The 24,854-nt window shown below is 38.1% G+C and overlaps 1 protein-coding gene across 2 annotated transcripts in view; it reads right to left on the reverse strand.

Annotated features, from left to right (window-relative positions):
• Window positions 1–380: 380 nt before the first annotated feature.
• LOC122970447 (gamma-enolase) overlaps window positions 381–24,854 on the reverse strand; it is a 31,135-nt gene continuing 6,661 nt past the window's right edge. For both annotated transcript variants that reach the window (XM_044336595.1, XM_044336596.1), the window contains exons 2-13: window positions 18,567–18,652; window positions 15,512–15,607; window positions 14,058–14,116; window positions 11,294–11,363; window positions 9,417–9,550; window positions 8,687–8,778; window positions 7,974–8,104; window positions 7,382–7,579; window positions 7,011–7,212; window positions 4,403–4,511; window positions 4,124–4,182; window positions 381–1,418 (exon numbers count right to left, since the gene is read on the reverse strand). In XM_044336595.1, coding sequence (XP_044192530.1) covers window positions 1,349–1,418; window positions 4,124–4,182; window positions 4,403–4,511; window positions 7,011–7,212; window positions 7,382–7,579; window positions 7,974–8,104; window positions 8,687–8,778; window positions 9,417–9,550; window positions 11,294–11,363; window positions 14,058–14,116; window positions 15,512–15,607; window positions 18,567–18,651 — 1,305 coding nt within the window. In that variant the 5' untranslated portion in view covers window position 18,652 and the 3' untranslated portion in view covers window positions 381–1,348. The remainder of the gene's footprint in view (window positions 1,419–4,123; window positions 4,183–4,402; window positions 4,512–7,010; window positions 7,213–7,381; window positions 7,580–7,973; window positions 8,105–8,686; window positions 8,779–9,416; window positions 9,551–11,293; window positions 11,364–14,057; window positions 14,117–15,511; window positions 15,608–18,566; window positions 18,653–24,854) is intronic.

Genomic DNA, 24,854 nt, shown 5'->3' on the forward strand with positions numbered 1-24,854 from the left:
TGTTAAAACAATCTGCCTATATCTGTCTATATAAAACAATGCTTTTTGACGTTGCCCACACATGTGTAATCAGGCAAGCTGTAACCATGGTAACAATAATTATGTGACTGGATAACAGCGCTTCAGTGTACATTAACTGGGTTCGGGTCGGGTTCAGACATAAAAAACAGAAAGAACTCTGAAGTAGATCAGTTCATTGTTGGTTTGGCTCTGCACATGAGATTTGTTGACAATAATAAAAAATATAGAATATCACCAGACTTATCCTTTAATTTAATCCATGTTGTTGTGTGGAAAATATCTAAACAAGGAACACACGCACAAAAAAAAAGACAAAAACCTTTTAACTGTGATTGAAATTGTAAATTACCATCTTTTTATTTCACATATTTTCACATTATTTTCAATGACAAGCGTTCTGTTAATTTATTCATTTTTTTAAATTACCTTTCTTCTTTTTCAACACAGCTATTCTATGGACACTCAGGAGAAACTTAAGGAACATTTGAGGGGTTTAGGGTTCATTTTTTATTCTTTTTTTTTTTGTGTTTGTTTTTTTTTTTTTAGGACAGAGGAGGACTTCAAGCAGGAAGGACAAATAATCTGCCGTCATCAGAATCACATCAGGAGGAAAACGAGGGTTCGAAAGTGAGAAAAGGGGACTTGACAAGAAGAAAAAGGAGACGAAAAACAAGGAGGGCGGAGGACAGAAGTGGGCAGAGTGCAGGTTCTTCAGTGTCCAGGTCAGTGTGTGATGCAACAGAGTGTGTAAGTGTTTGTGCAGTTTTGTTGTTTTTTCTCTCGATCCCTGAAACTGTTTTGTTTCTGTGAATGCATCATCTTGTTTTGGTGTCTTTTAGAGGGTTTTTTTTTTCACCCTTTCAGTTTGCGTGCTTCACTCTGTTTTACTCTATTATATCTCTACTTATTTATCTCTCTGTTTTTACAACAATAATCTGTATTTTTGCAGGTCTGTCCTCTGGCTGTACATGAACTATTCCTTTAAAACTACAGTAACAGTGCATGTCTGGCTTATAGATTTTATATTTTCATTGTTTCCCCTGCGTGTGCTTGAGTGCGTGTTGCATCTGCGTAATATATATATATATGTGTGTGTGTGTGTGTGTGTGTGTGTGCATACAGCATCATCTCCATACCTATATATAAGTCCAGTGCATAATTTATTTTTGTGGGTTTTTTATTTTATTTTTTTGCTCAGCTCTTTTGCTCGTGTATTTTTCATGAATCAGTGTGATATTTTTTCTTTATACATGGCTCGGTCCGTGTTATTGTCGTGTCTGTAGGTTAATGTGTGTGTGTGTGTGAGTCATTCGTCTGTCTGTCAGTTTCACAGAGCGCTGGGGTTCCTGAAGTTATGGCCTGCAAAACGAGCCTGGTCGCCCAACTCCTCTTCAATCCTACAGAGGAGAAAAATGAGAAAGAAAAGGGTAAAGAGAAATTATTCAGAGAAGACATTTTTTCATGAAAACATTTCTAGAGTTCATTTATAGAGTTTATCATCCTCAATATTTTGGTGTCAGATGGTCTCTGTTGTAAAAAGTGACAAATGAAAACTGAAAAGCTAAAACCAAACTGTCCTGTATCCACAGAAAGCTGAGCCTGTATTTATAAAATGACTAAAAGTAACACTTTGGACCTATAGAATAGGGATGTGCAGAGAGCCCAGTATTTGTATTTGTATTTGTTGAGGCAGCAAAATTATTTGTATTTGTATTTGTATTCGAATAAAAGTGGAAAGAGGCTTAAAAATCCTGTTTTTGTTTTTATTACACTTTTAATTTTAGAAAATTAAAGTGTTACAATAAGTGTTCATGAAGCGTGTGTCAGTAGCTTTATCTCTGGGGAACACTCCCGACTCTGGGAGTGATGTCCAAATTAGGAAACGTGCGTCATGTAGCAGGTGGATGTGACTCCCCTCGTTGAGACCTACTGATAGACATCACAGCGGAGCAGAGGAGAGACACTGAGATAGCGATGTAACTGACCTGCACTCTGGTATTTGACATGGTTTATTTTTCTTCCTGAAAACAAATAATTTTTGAAATATTTGTATGAAACAAATATTCATAAAAAAAAAAATTTTTAAAAACCCACTATTTGTGCTTTGCCGAATAATGTATTTGTATTCGGGCACACCCCTACTATAGGATACATTTTTATAATTACATATGTCATTCATTATATTTCTTACTGTCAACAAATCCCATGAAAGTCAACAACCGACATGTGTTGATCTATCTCTCAGCCCCAAGCCTATCTGCTCCTACTGAAGATGTAAATCTTTAAAAACTACTCATAAAAATGTAGTTTCATTTTTTAAAAAGGTTCAGTAATTTCCTAAAACATCTGGGTGCTGTAGTTTTAAACAAGCATTTCTCAAACTGAAGGAAATAGTGCATTTGTTGGGACTATTTTCAGCAGCTGATGAATCCACATTTGGTGCTCTAGTGAGTATTTCTGGCAGCAGGACGGTGTGTGTGTGGGACAACGGAGCTCTACAACACAGATACTTGTTATTAGAATCAATATATTGTAAGTAACTTTTTCTGGTGTGTGTGCATGTGTCTGTGCATATTCGTGTGCATGCTTGAGCGCACTGATTAGTGTTTATCGCTGGTTAATGCTCCTGTAAGTCTCTCCACCCTCCACCTCGTCTCCTCAGCAGTCCGATGGGATTACGCTGCTGAGCCGATCCCGCCTCCCTCTCTACCTCCTCCTCCTCCTCCTCTTCCTCCTCCTCCTCCTCCTCCTATTGCTACTGCTGAGTGGCTCGGACACATGGGGTGACACCAGCGCTGCTGTCACCTGTCACGTCAATTAGCCCTGTGATGCTAAGCGCTAAGACAGACCGGACACCTGGGGAGAGGTGTTATGGTAGGCCGCTGCCAGATTTGGAGCCAAAAGAAGATAAAAGATGTTGAATAATGAAAAAAACATATATGTAAGATATAAGTAAAAACTAAATACAAAATTAAGTCTTAATGAGTCTAAATAGACAAAGTTTGAAACCTGGACATATATATATATATATATATATATATATATATAAGTCTTGTATGATGAAAAGAAATCAGATGAGCAGGTGATATGAATAATATAATGAGATTGTAAAGATAAAGTAAGTATAGGTTTTAAAAATGGTCAACGATTGGCTATTGAAACTGGTCAAAAATAGAGTTTTAACAGAAAAATAATTCTTTGCATCACTGGAAGTGAAAACAATTTTAAAAATTGGTAACAAATTACTTGTAATGTGAAAGAGGCTGCAGTGACAAACTCACAGTGATAAATCCCTCGACCCTGACTACTACGTAGCTTTTTTAGCATCTTTCAGCTCATTGTTTTGGTTTTACAGGCTGCAACTTTACTGTTTTGGTTCAGTCTCATTAGCCTCGTCATCTGCAGTGTTTCCAGCAGCTGTTTTTAGTGAAAAAGGCTCTGATAAACCTACTGAACACTACCTGTTCAGCAGGAAAGACAAAGTGGGTGACTAGATGGTGAAGAAAGCAGCTAAAAAGACGGAAATATTACTCAGGAGCTGGAGGAGACCAAACCAGAGTTAAAAGGAGAGCGAATATTGGACTTACATTTTCATTCAGATAAATGCTAATGTTGTTCTGTGTCTGCTGGATGTGTAAATACACATAAATACTTTGTATTGAAGTTCTTTGAGAAATTTTGTACAAAGTTAAGAGATTGTGATATGTAGCACAACAAGCTAGTGAAGCTCTGTAAATTGAACTGCACATGCTTCTTCCTTACAAAGAACTACTGTCCTGAGACTGAAAATGTGATCAAATTCTTCATAATGTGGCTCACTGATGTGTTTTTAATAGTTTCTGGACAACAATGTAGGTCTACGGCACAGAGGAATAAGATATATCAGGCTTTGGATACACACACAATACTTGTTAGTAGATCAGTTCATTGTTGGTTTGGTTCTGTATATGAGATTTGTTGACAATAAGAAAAATATAGAAATCACCAGAGTTATTAAGTGCACCTTTAAGTGCTCAAGACTTTAAGTGTGGGTATTGGGACTGACCCAGAGAGAGAGAGAGAGAGAGAGAGAGAGGGAAGATTATGTGTGCAACACACTGACCTCATGAGTTGGTTGTACTTGGCCAGCCTCTCAGATCTGCAGGGGGCACCAGTCTTAATCTACAACAGAGAGACAGAGAGAATCATCATCCAGCAGAAGAAATGTCTCTGAAAGGTTTTAAAACCTGTGAAATGTTAAATTATGAAAATGTCACTAAAGTTTGTTCGCTTAAATTAGTATAACCGTTACACTAGTGTCACAGGATTTCATACTACATTTTGTAGATGAAAGTGCTTCTGAGCAACAACTTATGTAAAACCTGTGTGTGTGTGTGTTCACCTGTCCAGTGCAGAGTCCCACAACCAGGTCGGCGATGAAGGTGTCCTCTGTCTCTCCCGAACGATGGCTGACCATCACACCCCAACCGTTCGCCTGAGCCAGTTTACACCTGAGAGACAGAAAGAGAGAGAGATTTAAGTCTAAATTGTGTTAATTTCCGCTAAACATAGTCCAATGAAATGAAAAGTTACTGGAAGTCTAAAGGCATTTTCTTGTAACCATGGGTTTTTTGCTTCCTCAGTTAAGCCAGATAGCCTGTTAAGGCCAAATGCCAGTGAACAGGGTCACAAGTAGACATTATTGCTCCCTCCCTATAATTGGGAGCCAGTTGTTTCGTGCAACGAATGTTAAGGCTGTCATGAACTGGTTGGATTATTGTTGTATTATATTGGAAACTTACTACATGAAAATAATGCAGAATATCAATTTAAATTATTAAAAACAACAAAATGTACGCAGGATATACAGACTGATTATTATTATAATTATCATCATTATTATTACACAGAATGTGACCAATTACTCTTTAATTACAGTTTTACCACCTACAGTTGCCAATAAAGCCATGTAACTTGTAAACACTGTAATGTATGTAAAAGGATCTCACCCTCTGGGCACTTTTGACAAGAAGCAGTTATATTGAAAATATAGTCATTATGCCATTAAAATAAAGGTTACAATTAAAAAAACATTTCAATTAAACAACAGTAAAGAAGCTGAACTGAAGGGCTGCATAAAGGACCAGTGTAAGATGAATAAGGAGGGTTTTTTTTAACTGTAAATCATGCAAAGATATTCCAGTAGAGAATATAAATATAGACCTGGAAACGTGCATGATACGTCCTCTTTAAAAACTGCAGCACACAAGGTGCAAAACTGTGTTTCTGAGTGAAATTCAAGGTTATAGAAACACATATATGTAGTTTGTATTATATCCTAACAGTGTGTGAAAGATCTATTGCACTTATTACGGTACAGTTATTGCACAAGATAATTAATCTGATTGTGATGTATTTGTAACTCCAGCTCATCTGACACGTTAATCTGCTAACAGCGTGAAAATTAAGACGTACATTAATGTCTCCGGTCTAATCTGAGCCCCCGTTGGGTTTCCTATTAGAGAAAATATATCACATTAACAACGCAGGAGGCTTTTCATGTGACGGACGCAATACATCACCTTTACTGTCATCAGCGACGTTTCTATCATTTAATCTTTTTTGCCCCCCTCCCCCTCACCTCTCCTGTTATAATCCAGCTACACTGTCATGATTGATAGCTTCATAACCCTGAGTGACGTTCTGTTAAGTCTAAGACTGATGACACACTCATTCAACGCTGGAGTACACACTCTCTACACAAAGATATCAACAAATGTGAAGGTACATGTACACAACAGGCCCGGTCGGCTGCATCGATACATTTGACTGACAGCTAATCTTCATGCTAAAACTCTCCTGTCACTTCATGTCCTTCATTTATCTTTTTATAAAGGTCTATTCGCTGCATCGCATCTCTGGCACAAGGTCAACATGGCTGACAGGTATAACGACTGATGTGACTGACAACATGGTGACTGCTGCTTCTGTGAGTGTGTTTCCACATGTGTGACTGATAGCAGGGCAGCTGTGACTCTCTGTATCTCCCTATAGGCCTCTCTGTCATCTCAGTCGAGATGGACGACCTTGCTGACCAGTCCAAGGTAACCAGACTGCCTGGAGCGGCCATGTTGTTTTCGCTGTGTTCATGATATGTTGGATTGACAATGGGGAGTCCCCTTTTTGTCTCCTAATAAGGCACATTTGTCATTTTAAAGAGGATATATCATGCATATTTCCAGGTCTACATTTATATTCTGGGGCTTTACAGAAATATATTTGCATGATAAACTCCTCATTTATCTTATACTGGTCCTTTATGCAGCTTTATGTCTGAAATGGGCGGTTTTAGCTCTTGTCTCTTTAAGGCCCCCTCCCACTGAGCCCACTCTATTCTGACTGGCCAGCTCCCAGAAGCTTCTGTCAGCTCCAGAGGCTACATCATGGATGTATAATAAGAGCTGGATAGAGCGCCACCGCTCATCCTTGCAGCCAATTTTTCCCAGTGGCCAATCATGGTATTGCAGCAAAAAATCCCCCTGTGGCCCAAAAAGCATTTTCCCCATAGACCACCATTGTAAAAGAGACACCTGTTAAACTGTTGACAGGACGCCTCGAATTGCAAACAACGTCAATTATGACTCTTTCTATCATGAACTTTTGATTCATGGAGGTTTTATGTTTGTAAAACTTTCCTCGAGCCGAGAAAAGCGATTTAAAAATCTGTGACATCATCATAATGTAAAGTCTATGGGCTGAGCGGATGCTCGCAGGCGGGGCCAGCGGGGGAAACACTACTGCGCATTTTCAGTGGGCCGCACAACGCGGAAACCAACCCGGTAGCTAGAAACTTTTTTTGGCGTATGTGCCAGACGAGCAATTCATATAGGACTGAATGGGCGCCATTTTCAGTCCGGTATCCAGCTCTTATAATACATCCATGGGCTACATAAACAAACAATAGTAGTCAGATTTAGCATCTAAAAAATGTTTAAATAAGGCAGACGTACGCCTGTATGGCCTCGGTGACGGAGCCGATCTGGTTGACTTTGAGCAGCAGGCAGTTGCAGGCTCGCTCCTCAGCAGCCTTCTCTATCCTCTTGGGGTTGGTCACCGTCAGGTCGTCTCCAACAACCTGGATCCCCACCTGGGCCGTCAGACGGGACCAGGCCTCCCAGTCGTCCTGGTCGAATGGGTCCTCAATGGACACCACTGGGAACGAGGGAGGAGAGGTAAAAAGTTAACTTTAAAAGAAGATTAATCATCTTTTGTCTCTCAGCTATGTGCTACTGAGGCCTAAAAAGGTTTTCATTCAAACCAAACAACCCCATTTTTCCAATTCTCTCTGACTGACAATCAGCCAACAACAAAAATAGTCCACCTGGGTAGTTGTTGACGAAGCCCTGGTAGATGTCAGCCAGCTCCTCTGCACTGATGTGTCGCTCTGGATCCGGTGGGGATTTGAAGTCCAGGTCGTATTTCCCATCGCGGTAAAACTCTGAGGCAGCCACGTCCATCCCGACCACCACCTTTTCCGTGAAGCCGGCCTTCTCTATGGCTGTCTGCAGCAGATCCAGAGCTGAGGAACGAGAGAAACATTGGAGAGAGGGAAGACAGTAGAGACAGGAAGAAATGTGAGGTAGGAAATGGAAAAGAGGGCAGCGAGGGAGGCAAGATGAAGACAGGAAGGACATGGATGTAACGTAGGAAGAAAGGATGGATGTGGGAAGGAATGGAGTAAAAACAAAGGGCAAGATGAGTGCAAGAAAAAAGAGGTTAAGGAAGTTAAATTAATAAACAGGTTCATCTCAGATTGCCAGATGACATCAGAAAACAAGAGAATATAAATGTTTATAATTCCCAAAAACTAAGTCAAGAAAAATAGCAGCTGTGTTTTACTATTTTCATTATTTATGAAACGTTATTTAATTAAAATAAAAAAAACAATTCTCCCTCCTCTTCCTCTTCCTCACCCTCGCTGTTCTCCAGGATGTTGGGAGCAAAACCTCCCTCGTCTCCCACATTGGTGGCGTCCTGGCCGTATTTCTCCTGGATCACCCCCTTCAGTGTGTGGTACAGCTCCGATCCTATCCTCAACGCCTCCCTGAGAGACAGAGAGGAGGGAAGATCAGAGGGTGAGAAGACAAGTCAGGAGGGAACAACATCAGGAGGAGAGAATGAGCGAAAGAGAAACAAAAGATGAGGGATAAATAAAGGAAGATAGAAAGGTAAGGAAATAAGTAAGACAGACATTGTGTTTAAAAGAGAATGAAACTCATGAAACTCAGCAACTGACCAATGCCAAACTCCAAAACCAATGCTTGAACACTCTTATTATAGTGTAGAGTAGTTTACTGAAAATTCAAATGTAGTTGACTTCAGGGAACCAAGGAAAACAACGGGCCAACTATACTACTCTTAATTTGGACATCACTTTAATTTTCATCTTTAATTTTGTAATCAAAACAAAAACAGGATTTTTAAGCCTCTTTCCACTTTTATTCGAATACAAATACAAATAATTTCGCTGCCTCAACAAATACAGATATAAATACAAATACCGGGCCCTGTGCACATCCCTAGTAAATAACCTTCATCAGGGTATTTTTGTCAAAAATAACCTGATGAATGCTTATCAAAAGGATCACGTTTCCCAGACTGGATTGTGTTTATATTGATTTCTTACTTGAAAGACTCGGCACCAACAGGAAGAACCATGAACTCCTGCATGGCCAGTTTGTTTCCAGCATGAGAACCTCCGTTTATCACATTAAAGGCCTGCGGAGGAGAGGAGAGGAGGAGACAGGAACAATAAAGATGGAGATGTGAGTTATGTTTCCAGACGAGGGAAATCACATAAATTAATCAAATATTTTTGAGGAAGGAAGAGCATCACACAAATAATTTAGATGCAAGGCTACTGGAAACCAGCATCTGATGAAAAAGTCATGCCTGTTTTAATCCTGCTTGACAGGAGAAAACTCTCCAAAAAAAGTTCAAAAAAAGTTCTCTCAGGTCTCTTTAACTGCTCTTATGAACTGCACACTTTACAGTAAATGTCTTTTTTGTCCTGTGTCCTTTATTTTATTTATTTTTCTTTTCTACAATATACTCATTCATAATCATTTTGCCATGTGTGTATTTTATATGTAAATTATTCAATTTACAATGACAACAGCTGGAGAAAAGCAAGAAATGTTTACAATTGAAAAGCATTAACCAACAAAAGTTTAGCATTTTTACTTGAAAAACAACTAAATCTAAATTTTAAAAAATAGTTGCAGATTTTCCATCAGTCATTTCAGATAACTAGTCTGTAAACTCATTTAGTAGCAGAGCAAACTGTGCAAGAACCTCGTTGTACAAAGGTTTTCACAGACTGTGTTGTGAGACTGTGATGAGTCTGAGAGTCTTACAGGAACCGGCAGCACCAGCTCTGTGTTTCCGGCCAGGTCGGCTATGTGGCGGTATAGAGGAACGTCTTTCTCTGCAGCGCCGGCCTTACAGATGGCTAGAGACACTCCGAGGATGGCGTTGGCCCCGAACTGAGCTGTTTGACAGAACAGAAGACAGACATCATTATTATTTACAGTCTAATGAATAACCATTCCTATTTACTAGGGATGTGCAGAGTGCCCAGTATTTGTATTTGTATCTGTATTTGTTAAGGCAGCAAAATTATTCGTATTTGTATTTGTATTTGAATAAAAGTAGAAAGAGGCTTAAAAATCCTGTTTTTGTTTTCATTACGCCTCTAATTTTAGAAAATTAAAGTGTTACAATAAGTGTTCATGAATGAACTACCTTATGAAGGAGGTCCCCACACCGGGTCTCAAACTGGAGTCTCCCAGATCGACTGCGCTGACTACTGAACTAAAACTTTACTCATCACCTCATTGCAGACAGACCTCTACCTATTTATACACCCATAACACAGAGACAGCACAGCGTGTAACGTCTGCGTAGGGAAGAACTTCAGAGGTGATTCTTGCTTTGCAATTTTCATTTATAGCCTATTTTTTACAACCTAACTTTGTGGAAAGGAGAAGGAGAATAAGAGGTTATGAAGAGTCCCTTGGGAGCACCTCACTTGTGTCAGTAGCTCAGCTTTATCTCTGGGTAACACCCCCAACTCCGGGAGTGATGTCCAAATTAGGAAATGTGCGTCATGTAGCAGGTGGATGTGACTCCCCTCGTTGAGACCTACTGATTGGCGTAACAGCGGAGCAGAGGAGAGACACTGAGATAGCGATATTACTGACCTGCGTGCTGGTATTTGGCATGTTTTTTTTTTTCTCTTCCCAAAAACAAATGATTTTTAAAATATTTGTATGAAACAAATATTCGTATAAAACCCACTATTTGTGCTTTGCCGAATAATGTATTTGTATTTGGGCACACCCCTACTATTTACAATTTATATTTTTCATTTATATATCAAGAAAACATGAAAATGGAGTGAAGAAGCGAAGCAGAAGAAGATGAAACCTGCCAACCATTAGCAAGGCTGTTCAAATTTTGTATTTTTACTGGTATTTCACATGTACAGTAGTTTAAATTTGTTTTAGTTTGAGGTGTAGTTTGAGGTGTAGTTTTAGCATTTTTGTATTATCATTTTTAAACAGCAACTAATTATTTCACATCACATAATTTTTCCTGTTAGTTGTGGTATAGGACAGTAATTTCTCCCTCTTCCCCTCTTAGACCATTTGCCTGTTTTACATATAAACTTAAGTAACCACTAAATTACAGCTGTATTTTGTTAATTTACAGGTTTTTTTGCAATGCCTCAAGAAAGAAGACTAAACTCTCTCGTTTTTTAAGCTTTTATCTGTATAACTTCAGATATGAATGTAGCTGATATTCTTGGACTGTATTCATTTCTTATGTGGACAGAGAAGGAAATTCAATTATTTTTTCTCAATACATTCAGCTGCAGTTTAGTCTGGCAGTCTTTGCTGGCTGAAAATAATTTCTCCCACCGTCGTCATTTTCACGGCTGTTTATCTTGCTGCCTGAAATGAGTTGTTGGCGTGCTTCTACATTAAAATAAATTAACAGTGCATTTATTTATTAAAGATCTACGTTTGTTTTGTTTTGATTTGGAAGAGCACTCTGTTTGCTCTGTCTTGTTCCCGTCTGTATTTATGCCTCTCATTACCACTTTGTTACAAACAAGCCTTTGGTAAAAAACATGTGTGACTTCGATGGGGAGATTTCCAGCTGGCTGCCAGACTCAGATGACGTGGTGTTGTTAGTCATCACGACTTGCTCCCGTCGTGTTTTGACTCACATTTGTTTTCTGTGCCGTCCATCTCGATCATAGTGTTGTCCAACTGCTCCTGCTCCACCACGCTGATGCCCTGCAGACAGAAAGTACAGAAATACACCGTAATTATCCTTCAAGAAACACAACTATCATATTAAAACTACAAAACAATAATATTTCATTCAGTAACAACTTTCCTCAGAAACCTATTTGCTCAAATTTTGGTTCAGCTTCGTTGTTTACAGTTAGGATTAGTGTCAGATTTGATGTTAAAACTGCCTTGTTGAATTCACAGACCACATTTGAACCATGCATATCATACAAATGACACAAATCACCTTTTGTACAAATGCAAATTTACAAAAGCACCAATTTTCTGTGAGATCAAGTTAAATGAAGTGGAAATAATACCCAGTACTGTTTCCTACATTATTATTTATTATTATAGTTTATATGTGTGTTATATATTATGTTGTATCAAAACCAGTACATATGTATGCCGTCTTTTAAAGAGTAATTTAAGAGGAAATCCACTTTTTTGAGTTTGTAAATTATATGTATTACATGTATAGTCACTATTCATTTGATTCGGGTCCCAGTCTATACTGTTCATTACAAGACCAAAATAAGAAGGGAAAACATTGTTTTGTAATTCTGAGGCCTGGAGACACTTATTTCCACATTTTCTTGGTTACATTCACTCTGGGGCTTTCAGCAACTACACAACTAGTGCAGTAGTCGACTACTAAAACCACTTGTCAGTGCTGTGGGCAGCCGTCAACTACCGGCTCATGAATTCATTTATAAAACACCAATGCATGTGTATATTTACATCGTTTTATACACAGATTTATTTGAGTGTGGTACCAAAACGCTTCCTTTGCATAATATTGATTGCCTGATTTAGCATTATTTTGGGTTTTTTTTGCAACATTCATTGCTCTAAACTGAGAATAATTTGTAAAGCCACCAACACGACACCTCCTGCATGTTTCATAATTGTGCGTTTTAAATGTGAAGATAATTACAGAGAAACAGCAACAGGAAGTGCTGACAATGCTTGCAACGTTAGCAAAAACAATTGTCACCATTGTAAGGTATGTCTGTTCACAAGACTAGTGATCATAAATGAGAAACTGTGCCTGTTAGCATGTATTAAATATAATTAATACATACAGTATTTATTGATTCAAATCAATATATATCGTATTGTAGCAGCATGTCGTTGCTCCTCCAGCAGCTACAGCTTCTGTGTCATTCTACCTAACATGTCTTTAGCATTTGGAGCTGTAATTATTCAGATTTTTTTATTTGTTTGTTTGTTTTCAGACTGGCAAAACTCTTTTCTGTGTTTGTACTGTGTGCTCACTGTCATTTTCCTCTAATGAACTTCAATTCAGACCTAAATGCATCATTTTCAGGTCTGTTCCCTCAGATTGTTTCAGGGTGTATTAAAAAATCAACATCCCCCACAAAAGTTTTTTAAAAAGCAGGCTCAGCCTAAAGGAGCACTCAGACTAATTTATTTTTTGTTGAATTACATTATTCTTTAGTTTTATCACTTTATTATTAAATTTGGATTGTAATTTTTACTTTTATCAACATTTTACCATTGTAATTTTTGGTAGTTTTAAATTGTTTCTGACATCAGCTTTTGCAATCACATATAATTGTTATTAACATCATTGTGACCACAGTCTATGTGACACACACACACACACACACACACTCCAGTACAGTCAGACTGGTCCAGCTCTCTGACGAGCTCTGATGTGACGTTCAGGAGCTCAGAGCCGTTCGGCTGTTTTTCCCGCCTGACTGATCACCAAGATTCATTTCCCGGCGAAACATCTGCTGCTGGAGGAAATTACCCATGCTGCACTGCTGCGGACAATTTCTTACACTCACACACACACCTCACAGACACATTATCATCACACACACACACACACTATTCTCCACCGTCACTGATAGCTGAACAGAGTTTATCTTATTCTCACAGCTTCCTCTCTGCCCATCCAGATGTGATAGTCATCTATACATCGACTGACTCAATCTGAAAGTTATTTAGCTCAAACTGGACATTTTCAGCTTCACTAACTGATACAGTAGATTCAATCTGACCACAGAGTGTAGAGAAATATGAACACCACATCTCTGAGGTCACCCACAGGTTTAAGAAGGAATGATTTGAAACCTGGAGTTTAGGTGTGATGCTCGCCAGCGTGTCAGTCAGCTAGTGGAGCCTGAAAATCCAAATTTGAGTAGAGATTGCAGAGCCTGAGTGGAGCTAAAGTGGGAGTGTCATGTCATGTTGAGTGTCGTGCAGTGTGTGACCTTTCAATAAAGGCAAATGCCCCAGAACATATTACTCATTTAGCCTGAATACGTTATCTTCCTTCTAAAACTTGCTATAAAAATATGCTATTGAGACATTAAATTCTTGTGGAAAAAGTTTTTTAATGTCACAGAGAAGTAGGAGAAAGGTTTAATTTCTCAAATTGAATTAATCAAATACACTTATCAGATATGAGTACTTTTTATGTTTCCCTTTCAATAAAACTTACATAATCACTTTCTTTTGGCTGAGATGCCAGAAACACTGCAAACAGTAGCTATTAGTGGTGGCCTGAGTAATGAACACTAGCAAAGTTATTCCTTTAAGAAGGACAAAGCTGTACCCAAATTTATGTCTTTAGTCTTTCACCTTCTGAGAATTTCAAGGATGCAAGACGTTGTATCTTGTAAATGTCTTCAGATAAAATGTATTACAGCTTTGGTGACTCACCGAGGCTATAAGGGCTGGACCCAGAGTATCGTTGATATGCCCGACTGCCTTCAGAACACCTAAAGTAGAAAAAGGAGAAAAGACAATCAAACTTATGCTGCGACTGTTGAAGAAACAAAGAAAAACTTTGTTGGATTGTATTAAATGTTTCTGAATTGTTTTATTTTAGATCTACTTGTCACATATATTTGACTCTGCATGTGAAGGTCTACACTCACAGGGTCGAACCCACTGAGAATCAACATCAACTCTGCAGGTCCACACAGCTTTTAGACTGTTTTAGCCTCTTTTAGCTCTCTGTTTTGGTTCTCTGGCCACACATAGACTGTATGATTGCATCTCTGGCAAATCCATAAGCAGCCTTTCAAGCTCAGACAAGCTGAGTATACGCAAGCAACTCAGAATAAAACGGAAAAAAGACAAAGTTAGCAACCATCTGGTGAAGAAAGTGGGACATCTGGTAGCTAAAAAGGCATATTTTTCTAAAGAGTTGGTGGAGACCAAAGTAGAGTTAAAAATAGTGAATATTTGACTCACATTCATTAGGTCAACACAAACCCCAATGAGATGATAGTGTTGCTCTGTGTCTGTGTAGACAATTCTTTGCAACCATGGTAGCTATAATAACTCGATGAGCCAAAGACATACATGGAGAGCTATCTCTCCTAGCTACATTAGCCTCTGGTCCACTAGCTTCTGTAAATTACTATTTATGTATTTTCTCTTTCTGGGTTTCTTTTATCAGCTGACAAGAATTCACTACTATACTAGACAGCAAAAGTTGAAATTTTAATAAGATTTAACCAACAAGTATAATTGTTAGCTACATTAGCCTCTGGCCTACTAGCTTCTAACAGTAAACTATATGTATTTTCTTTTTACTCAGGATTTCTTTCACATGAAAGATAAGTTTTTACTACTGTACAATATCAACTGTAAAAGTTTAAAATGTTATTTTAATTATTTTAACCAAGAAAAAAAACATTTGTTAGCATTGGCCCACCAGCTTCTCTGACTGACTGTGTTTTCCCAGACTGTTTACCTTGTTTTCCATCCGTTGACATATAAATGAATGTTTACTGGATGGTAAAAATGGGGCCAAACTGAAATTAAATTTGAATTATTTTAATCAAGAAAAAAAACAACACATTATAGCATTCAGTAGCATATCCCAGTCATTAGCGCGCTGTTGAAGCATCATTGGAGCTGTAGTTGTTAAATGCTATATTTTTGTCTGACAAACATGACATATTTAAGCCATCACTAAGATAAACTGTAAAAGAAAACCTACTACACACTGAGTTTCAGAGGCTAGTGGAACAGAAGCAAGATAGTAGAGAACTAAATCCAAGTTGTGTGTCTGCGAGTTTGTTTTGGGAACTTTCTGCCCTCTTGTGGTCAAAAATCACTTAAAGCAGCTTTAAGTTTTTGAAGGATGTAAAAATCTTTCGTACCTTTGCCCTTGTAGCGGCTCTTGTCTCCATCTCGGAGCTCCAGAGCCTCGTAGATCCCTGTGGACGCTCCGCTGGGCACCGCAGCCCTGAACAGACCTGAGAGACAGATAAAAAGAGAAAGAGAGGTTTAAATGCAAGGAACGGGCAGAGGGGTGAAGAAAACCAAGACTCATTTCAAAGTTTTAATTGTAAAACCATGACTTTGAAACTCTTCAAACCTTTGAAGGTGATCCAACTAAATCAAAACAAATTCACAAGTCTATCTTTGGTTGTAAGACACTGTAATTGAGTTTGGACATAAAGTTTTCCGGGATTTATTACACTGTTGGACTGCCAGACTGCTTTTAAGGTCAGAAGACACATATTTTTTAGGTTTTAGTTGTATATTTTGTCACAAATTGCACCTGGATTTTTATGATAGGACGTTCTTTTTGAAAATGACCACAATGACTGAATAATTAAATGATTAATTCATGTAACTATGGTAAGACGCTGATGAAGGCCATATGATGCGGTTGAAAGCTCCTTAAAAGCTAATAAGTGCACCTTAAATTGAGCTTATTTTGTCAAATATACTGTTCTCAAGGTCAAGAATTCACAAATCTATTAAAGTTACAAATTCCTATTTTGTATGTAATGTTTTTTTATAACACTATAATTACTCCAGAATAGTAAACAACACAGTTTTTAGCACTTTAATAGCTGAACCCACTCAGCAGATACGCTGTTGACTGCCAAGATTTTTTCAATTTATTATTCATACATTCATATATACCCACACATGGCAACAGCAAGTACATTCACGCCATGTGCTCAAGTACACGCAGAGCAAATTACTGGACAGAAGGTAAAATCATCACCACATCTGAGTCAGCAGCATCTGCAGGTAGACGCTGAGGAAGAAGAGAGGAGAAGAGGCGACCTGCTGCTTTAGCTGCCGACGGATTCTCTAAGACTGTACGGTCTGATCTGATGATTCAGAAAAATAAAACACCTGTGAGGACGCACTTCCTCTTCATTAAAAACCGAACATACTGTATGTTTGCAGCTGATGATCAATGTGGCTGTACTTAATTTGTTTTGATTACTGTAATACAGCAAGTTCTCTTTATTTTGTATTTATACTTTCACAGACTTTAAAGGAGAAATTCTACAAAACAACCAGGCAACATGGACTGAGCTTGTATTGTATGTTTGTTTTTTACTTATTCAATTTGTCATAAATTGTCTTTGTCATCAGGCAAGTGTGACGATACATGTTGGTGTAGTTTTAATGTAGTGGCCCATATTTATTAAAGGCTTTTTAGTTCTACTTGAGTCCCTGGAATTGGATTTTTTTATGCCACACCCCACCAATAAATGAGGGGATATTTTTTTACTATTTAAAATTGTCTATGCATCTTGAGAAGTGCTCTATAGATGAAATGTATAGTTATTACTAAAGAATAAATCGAAAACAAATTTAATTTGATGTCAGTTATCAATAAATATGGGAATTTATATACTTTCACAACTGAATTTAACGCTTCAGAAACACAAAATTCAAAGCAAAATTAGACCAAATGCATAAGATGAGGAGTGTTGCCTTCCACACTCTGGAAACACACACCGCTACCTCGGACCCAAGCTAACGCTAGCTTACTGAGAACACCGAGAGCTGCACACTTGGGCTAACGTTCGCTACTTTTGCTAAATTGTGCTAACAGGGCAGGTATCATAATCAAGTTATATTAAACTTAGCAAAATATTGCGACAATAGCCAGACTCAGTGCCAGTCCCAGAGCCGAGGAGAGCAGCAGGTGAGCCAACCGTCAATCACAGCTGTCAATCAACGACCACACAGCAGACATCGAAGCTACTATAAGTATATAATTTCCAAAATAACCACCAGCACACTTATTAGAGATCCTGAATTTAGAGATTGAGACCAGAATGACTCATTGAAAACAATGGTTGACTCAATATTTCTAGAAAGTTGACAGTTTTTGAATGGGAATCAGTTGGAGCATCTAGTGGCGGTATGGAGGTATTGCACTTTAAAGGAGAGGTACAGAGTTTTTCAAGTCTTTCTTAAAGCAACAGTCAGGTGTCCATATGAACAGTGAAAGAGGTTTTCCTCACTGTAATCATTCCTCCTGTTCATACTGGATATTAAAAGATCCTTCAAATGTGCTTTCAGTGGAAGTGATGAAGGACAAAATCCACAGTGTGTCCACACAGTCATTTAAAAGTTGATGTGAAGCTTATATGAGGCCTCAGCAGTCTGAGTTAGTCATATCAAGTGGATATCTGACACATTAGCATCAAATTCCCTCTTTGTGTTTCCTCGGACAGTGTTTCCCTGTTGAGCTGTGGTGGAAGTATAGTAACAAAAAGAGGAACTTTAGCACTAAAAAGACTGTAACGTTGAAAGATATCTACTTGATTTGACTCATTTGGGATTCTGAAGCTTCATATTAGCTTCAGATAAACTTTTAAATACATTTTTGCACAGAAGGAGGACAGTGGATCTTGTCCTCCATCACTTCCATTGTAAGAGCATTATGAAGGGATCTTCTAATGGTCAGTATGAACAGGAGGAATGATTACAGCAAGAAAAACATGTCAATGTTCTTGTTTTTGTTTTGAGACAGACTTGAAGCTGTGGTGGGTACTATTTGGTTTTCACACTGAAAGTGAACAGATGAAGAATGTTAATGAGGTTTTTTTACACAGGTGTGTTTAAACAGGTGACCAGTAAATAAAATCTAAAGTAAAATCTCACTTAATTTGTTTGTATTTTATGTGGGGTTATGAAAGCATGCTTATACTGTTTACCGTCGGCCTACAAGAAGCCCCAGTCTTCCTTTAACAGAGGACTGATTGATCTGGACAGAGGTCAAACGAAGGTCATTTGATGTCAGAAACAATTTACAATTACAGCAGGGACACCGTTGCTACCTTAATGCTTTTTGGCAAATTTCTAACACGATGAATCTGAGCAGACATCCTCGTGGAGAACACTATGGTTTGTTATTTTGCTCTGATATTTGCAGACAGGCTTGTCGGCGGTCACCTTTCTCTGTGCGAAGGTCCACTTCCACAGTGGGGTTTCCCCGGGAGTCCAAGATCTCCCTGGCAACGATGCTGACGATCGACATCCTGAGAGACAGAAACAGAGAGAGAGAGAGAGAGAGAGAGTGGAAAAGAGTCTGTGATATAATTGCTTTACCTCGTGATACTGTGAATCATGTTGGCAATATGGTTCATTTTTAATTGTTTTATAAGTTATGTCAGCTTCAGATTAACTGAAAAAAGAAGCAAAGTGAGAGAAACCTCATGGATAAAAAGATCTATTTTTACATTGCACACGCACACACAGAAACTGTGTCAAGGGAGACGAGAAACAACATCACTGCAGATTCACTGTGAAAATCAAAGCTCACCACAGAGGCCTGGGTTGTGTCACACACACACACACACACACACACACACACACACACACACACACACATTGCGGTTACTTTGCTGTTTCTGGAAGCAGGTTGCAGTAAAAGTCTCCAGCAAAAAGAATAAATTATGCATCTGTTTGCCACCACTTTTATGCAGATGGAAGACATTGGTTGATTTTTGGTGAAGCAGCATCGGGATATTCTATGTTTTTCTTACTGTCAACAAAATCCAAAGGCTGATATATCTTATTCCTTTGTGCCGTCGAGCTCCTTTGTTGTCCAAAAACAAGACACGTCATTGAGCCACACCGCCGCACTGGGTGACATGTTCCTTCATTACCATGAACACACGCACTGTAGTTTATTCATCCTACTGCCAGAAATACTCACCAGAGAAACAAATGTGGATTCATCCCCCTCTGAAAATAGTCCCCAACAAATACACTATTTCCTAACATTAGCTAAAAACCACAGCTGTTTTAGGAAATTACTGAGACTTTTGTAAAAATGATATAATATTTTTGTGAAGATTTACATCTTCAGCAGGAACCAATAGGAGGATAAATAAAAGTTTACAAAGGGCACCGAAAAAGCCACGACCACAACTGAATGTAGAATAACGTCAGTCTTGTCAGTTATTCAATAACTTTCTCATCTTTAATTTTACTTTCAAGTTGTTTCCGAGTTGTAACGTCAAACTCGTTAAAAAAAGATCTTCGCAGCCTTTGAACTTGGAGCTTTCTGAGCTTGGCTGTGAAGACTTCTCATACCCCAGAGTTTGAGAGACTGAGCTTTCTCATGACCTAAAACTGTCCAACTCCCATATTCATGAAGACGTTTGTCTTGTCTATACTTACATGCTGTGTGTGTGTGATATATGGGGACTTTGCATCATGGGATTGTTTAACACTTAAGTCTAAACAATCATTAGTCTGATAAAGTATTCTGCAGTTTTGTTGCACATTTTGAAATGTTGGCTACTTTTCTGTCACAACATACAAATATTTACCATATTTTTTCTTTATATTCTAAACATTACAAACATGCTGTTAGTTTCCATTCTTGGGAAACAGTGTAACTTCTTCACATGCTGCACTAGAAACAAATAAAACCATAACAGACTCTGAAACAAATCAACCCGCCTTTCCTATCGAGTAAAACCTGCAACCTCGCACCTGTGGAGGCGACACGGCGGCATCAAGTCACCAGAGGCAGACATTTATTCTTTTTTTTAATGATCTTAATATACAAAACTGTACCTTCCAGTTGTGTCCCAGCCCAAACAACGTTTAAATCACAAACATACTGCGTTATGGTTGCCGTCCAAATGCTGATTCCTTATGATTTAATTACATTTAGCTGCAGTTCTTCACCTTCCAGTAACACATGAACACCTAAACTGGATATTCTCTCTGCTCTTTTGTAGTGACTGTTCTCTTTGCCTGTTTGTGATGTATTTACTGTATCTATTGTCAGCTATGCTTCATTCTTGGCCATGTCTATCTTTAAAATGATGTTTATTTTCTAAATAAAGGAAAAGAAAACAAGAAGAAAGGTTTTGAAGGTGAATTTTGTGGAAGAGTTCTATTTCGAGACTGTTAATTTGATATAAGCCCCTTGAGTCGTGACGTCTTGTTTTCGATCGGGTCATCAAACCCTGATACGCTGGTTCTGTTTTCTACTGTAGCTTCTTCTCTCTCAGGAGAGACAGCTTGGAAAATCCTGCAGCACTAATGAAGGAAATATGCATCTCTGGGTGCCACTCGACACTTCAGAAAACAGCTCGACAGCAAAGAGTATTTGCCTTACCTCTTATTTTTTTTAAAAATCAACCCCAAAGTTACTAGATTACAGGTTTTTGTTGGAATTTTGTTGATTTTATTTTGTCTGACTGACCCTTTCGGTTCAGACTTCTCTGCTCTGAAAGGAACAAAAACGAAAACCTTCTGGACTGTCAGTCATGGAAGTCACGCAGGTTATGATCCTTATGAGCCTAATTCTAACTGAAATAGTTTTTCCAATCTCAGTCAGTCCACTTTGATAAATGAATAGACTCTGAGAATCTCTGAGATGCTGTTTTGTTTCACTGTTTTGCATTGCTTACATATTAAAATATAACACCACCGGCCCCAGGGTAATGTAATTTCATCCCTACTGTATACTTGTATATGGATGGGTTGACAATAAAGTCTCTCTTGAAAAACAAAAAAAACATGTTTTATTTTGAATTTGTGGAGTTTTTCTCTCAATTTTGGAAAATCAATCAATCTTCTTTAAAATTGCTTCTGAAAGCAATTTTTTATCAGACGGTTTTCTTATATTTTAATATTAGCAGCTAACATCTCTCCATGTTTGTCCAGTGTATATGTATGTAGATATGTGTTTGTACATTTACATGTATATTTCTATACATGTGTATGTTTTGGGGTATGTGTACATACTGTATGTTTTTGTACACAGCTGCTTTTTAGATCATTGTTTGTTTGTGTTTTTTATTAATCTTTTATCCTCATTTTGTGCCTGCCACCTGACTTAATTATTATTTTACACTTGATTTTCCTTATTTTTTTTCATCGTTTTATGCTGTGTTGTTGTTTTTTTATTAAAACGGTATACTCTACTTGCTAATATAAACTATGGGTGCTATTTGCCTGGTTAAAAGTTTGATTTAGTGAGTTTTAGAGAACCGCATATGAGCTGTTTATAACTGATTATGACCAGTTAACAAGTTTATTGTCTCTTTTCTGGCAGCTTGAGTCGGCATCGTATGACCAAATATTCTTAAGTCAAAGGTTATTAGCTTTTTTGAAGCTTTCTCCTGCATCTCACGTGAGGACCTTTGAGTTAAGTTCATTATTTTGTCTCACATAGTGTTATTAATGCTCCATGCTCAAGAATCTAACATTTCTGATGCAAAAGTTACATAAAGAGCACAAGAACTGAGCTCAGAATGCAATCACAGCCAGGATATGGATCAGATTCAGGAGTATACATGTTAAAAAGTCAGTTTGTTTGCTGCTTTGTTTTCCAAAAAAAATCTAATGTCACTGCTAACAGCACTCACTCCTACGGACAACATAAAAGGAGTCGTTGCTCTCTCTTTTCTTGCTGTGAGAGACTGAAGATCACAGGATTAAAAATACATAAATTCTCTTTAAATATGCATTTGAAATTTCTGTATCACCATGACATCTTTAACCTACACAGACGTAACCCCCCCCCCAAAATCATTACAGGAGCTCGGTCCTCATTGTCATTTCACTATCATCCACGCTAATCTACTCTGTGGGTGTTTTTCCCTTTTTCTCCTCATTGATATTCCAGGCATGCAGCACTGCAACGATATGTCAAAAAAAAAAGAGCCTTTTATGTCATCCTCGTCTCCGTACCGCATGAATACTTTATCGATCTGAGGAGCTAAATCTGCCTCGCTGCTAGCTTGCAGAAACCTGTCACTGTCCTCAGGCTTTTCAAATACTCTTGACAGAGAGATAGAGACTCAGAGAGGAGGGTGTGTCGAATCATCCTGACACTTCTTTTATCGTTGTACCTTTTTAGTGTGCATTGATCAAGGCAACACTGTACTGAGCCAACTATAGAATGACACATACTGGACCCTTTGAAGTTAAATTTATGGGGGTAACCACATTTTGCATGGTCTTCTTAAGATAAATGTTTTGATTACATAACATGAATGACGGCTCAGATGCATTTAGGTGTGCCTGCAAGCAGCGAGTGTTAATTTCGTCAACAAAAACGCTGATGAAAATCAATAATCTGATGTCAACTAATAAAAGCTAAACAATAATGTGAAGGCGAATGGACAAATTAACTAATGACTTTTATGGCAAAGTCTTATATCTCTTGTACAGAAGTTAGTTTAGCCATAAGACCTATTAGCATCTTTCACTCAGTAACATTCTGTCTTTGTCAGTGATGTTATCTGACGTCAGCACCGCTTGGAAGAAACACGAGATTTATGGGTTAAATCTGTCTACAGTCAACTCAGAATTAGACAAGACGCAGCAACAAAACAGCTGGACAAACTAGGAAAACATGCAGACAGTATGCCCACATTCATAAAAGGAAGTGGCTATTGGTATGGATTCCTCTATGTCAATAGTCCGTTTATTGTTGGTATGGAATTATTATGCATGTGCATTGGTATTTATTGCACAAGATCAAATTCAAATTGTTTCAAAATGGAGGAATGTTTTTGCTTGCAGGTGATACACCAATCTCTCCTATGGTTTCAGTTAAAATTGGTAGGTTTAGGCACAAAAACCACTTGATTAGAGTTAGGGGTTAAAACAGTAAAATGCAGTAAAAATGTCCCGTTTAATGGCACTAAAATACATGACGTGACGGTAAAAACTGTCAGGTAAAAATGTCTGTGTCATTCTGTGTCAATAGTCGATAAATTATGCACTGCCTTTATAAAAAGTTAACTCACTCAATCGACACTTTTCACGACCACACATCCATTTTCTCACACAGTGAAGAACAAATTTATAACTTTAACATCGCGGCATGGAAAGAGGACACTGACAGCGCACAGACAGACAAGACAGAGCAGCACAGCGCAACGGCAGCACCGTGCAGCAGTGAGTTATTCATACCATCAGGGGGAAAGCCAGAAATACACACACATCTATTACATTGTAATGTATTCCCATGCATGCTGCTCAGAGTAATCTCAGTCAGCAGCTCTTCTGGCAGCAGTACAGCGTCCCTTCCCTCTCCTCTCGCACCGTGCACACGCAGGCAGGAGTGAGAGTGAGTTACTATGGTTACGAGGTCACTCTGTGTTTTTGTTGCTCTGGAACTTTCTTGCATTTCCCAATAATAGGTTTCCTCAAAAAATGTGGAAACCAACAAAATATAAAGGCCTTTATGAATATCTCTAAATAACTTTAACTCAAAGCACAAACAATATGCAAGCAGCTTGCTGTTTCTTGACTTAATCCAAGAGTTAGGTGGTGTAAAAATGCAGGAAATCAGTTTTAAATTACAAATTTTTTCCAGGGGAGGACCCCCAGACTCCCCATCAATTATTTACAATATCTTACCAAGTTTGCTCCCCCATTTTAAATCACTACCAGGCGCCCATGGCGAGGTTGGGGGTAGCAAAGTAATTATATAGTCTGGCTGTTCCAGATTCATCCCTGCTGTGTTTATTTTTGTTCATATTGTATTCATTTTTCTACTAAGGTATTTTCTCTGGTTCTGGGTCTGTATTAAGATGATAATTTATTCAGATTACTTCTATTTGGATAGACCTAAGAGATTAAAGTAGGGCGTGTCGGATGACAACTTGGTGAGGAGCATAGATCTCTCTTATCTTATGTTTCGAAGAAAAACATGTGTAATACTTGGAGTTTGTATCAAAAATGCTACCAAATAAACACAAATTATCAAAAGGAAAGTCTTATGAAAAAGGTGTTGGTTCATAAGGCCACCTCATTTTATTATGAACAGAAATAAGTACTGCTGACATGTTAATAACACTAATATAATATACTAATAACACTATTTCATTTAGTCTTTGACATCCTCTCCACATAGAATAAATGTATATGTTTAACAGTTTAGCAATGATGTGAGCTTTATCTGGGTTGATGAGAGTTACGAAGGATTTATAATTGAGTAATATATCTTATATTACCATATTATTACTGATATACATATAACTTTGTCTCATTTGTGTTTGCTACGAGAAATGAGAGCTGCGGATGTGCAGAGTTGTAGTTTGAAAAGCAACAGAAACAGCGCTGTAATAACATTGTTGGGTAAGTTTGCTTTTAGAGTTTGCTTTTTTGTTATGTTTTATAATGCTCCCGGTGATGAAAAGTTCAGTGATTTAGAGCACACAGAACTCTTGGACATCATGGAGTTAGTATTAGCATTAGCCT

The sequence above is a fragment of the Thunnus albacares genome, chromosome 19 (assembly GCF_914725855.1).
Source record: "Thunnus albacares chromosome 19, fThuAlb1.1, whole genome shotgun sequence".
Taxonomy (NCBI): domain Eukaryota; kingdom Metazoa; phylum Chordata; class Actinopteri; order Scombriformes; family Scombridae; genus Thunnus; species Thunnus albacares.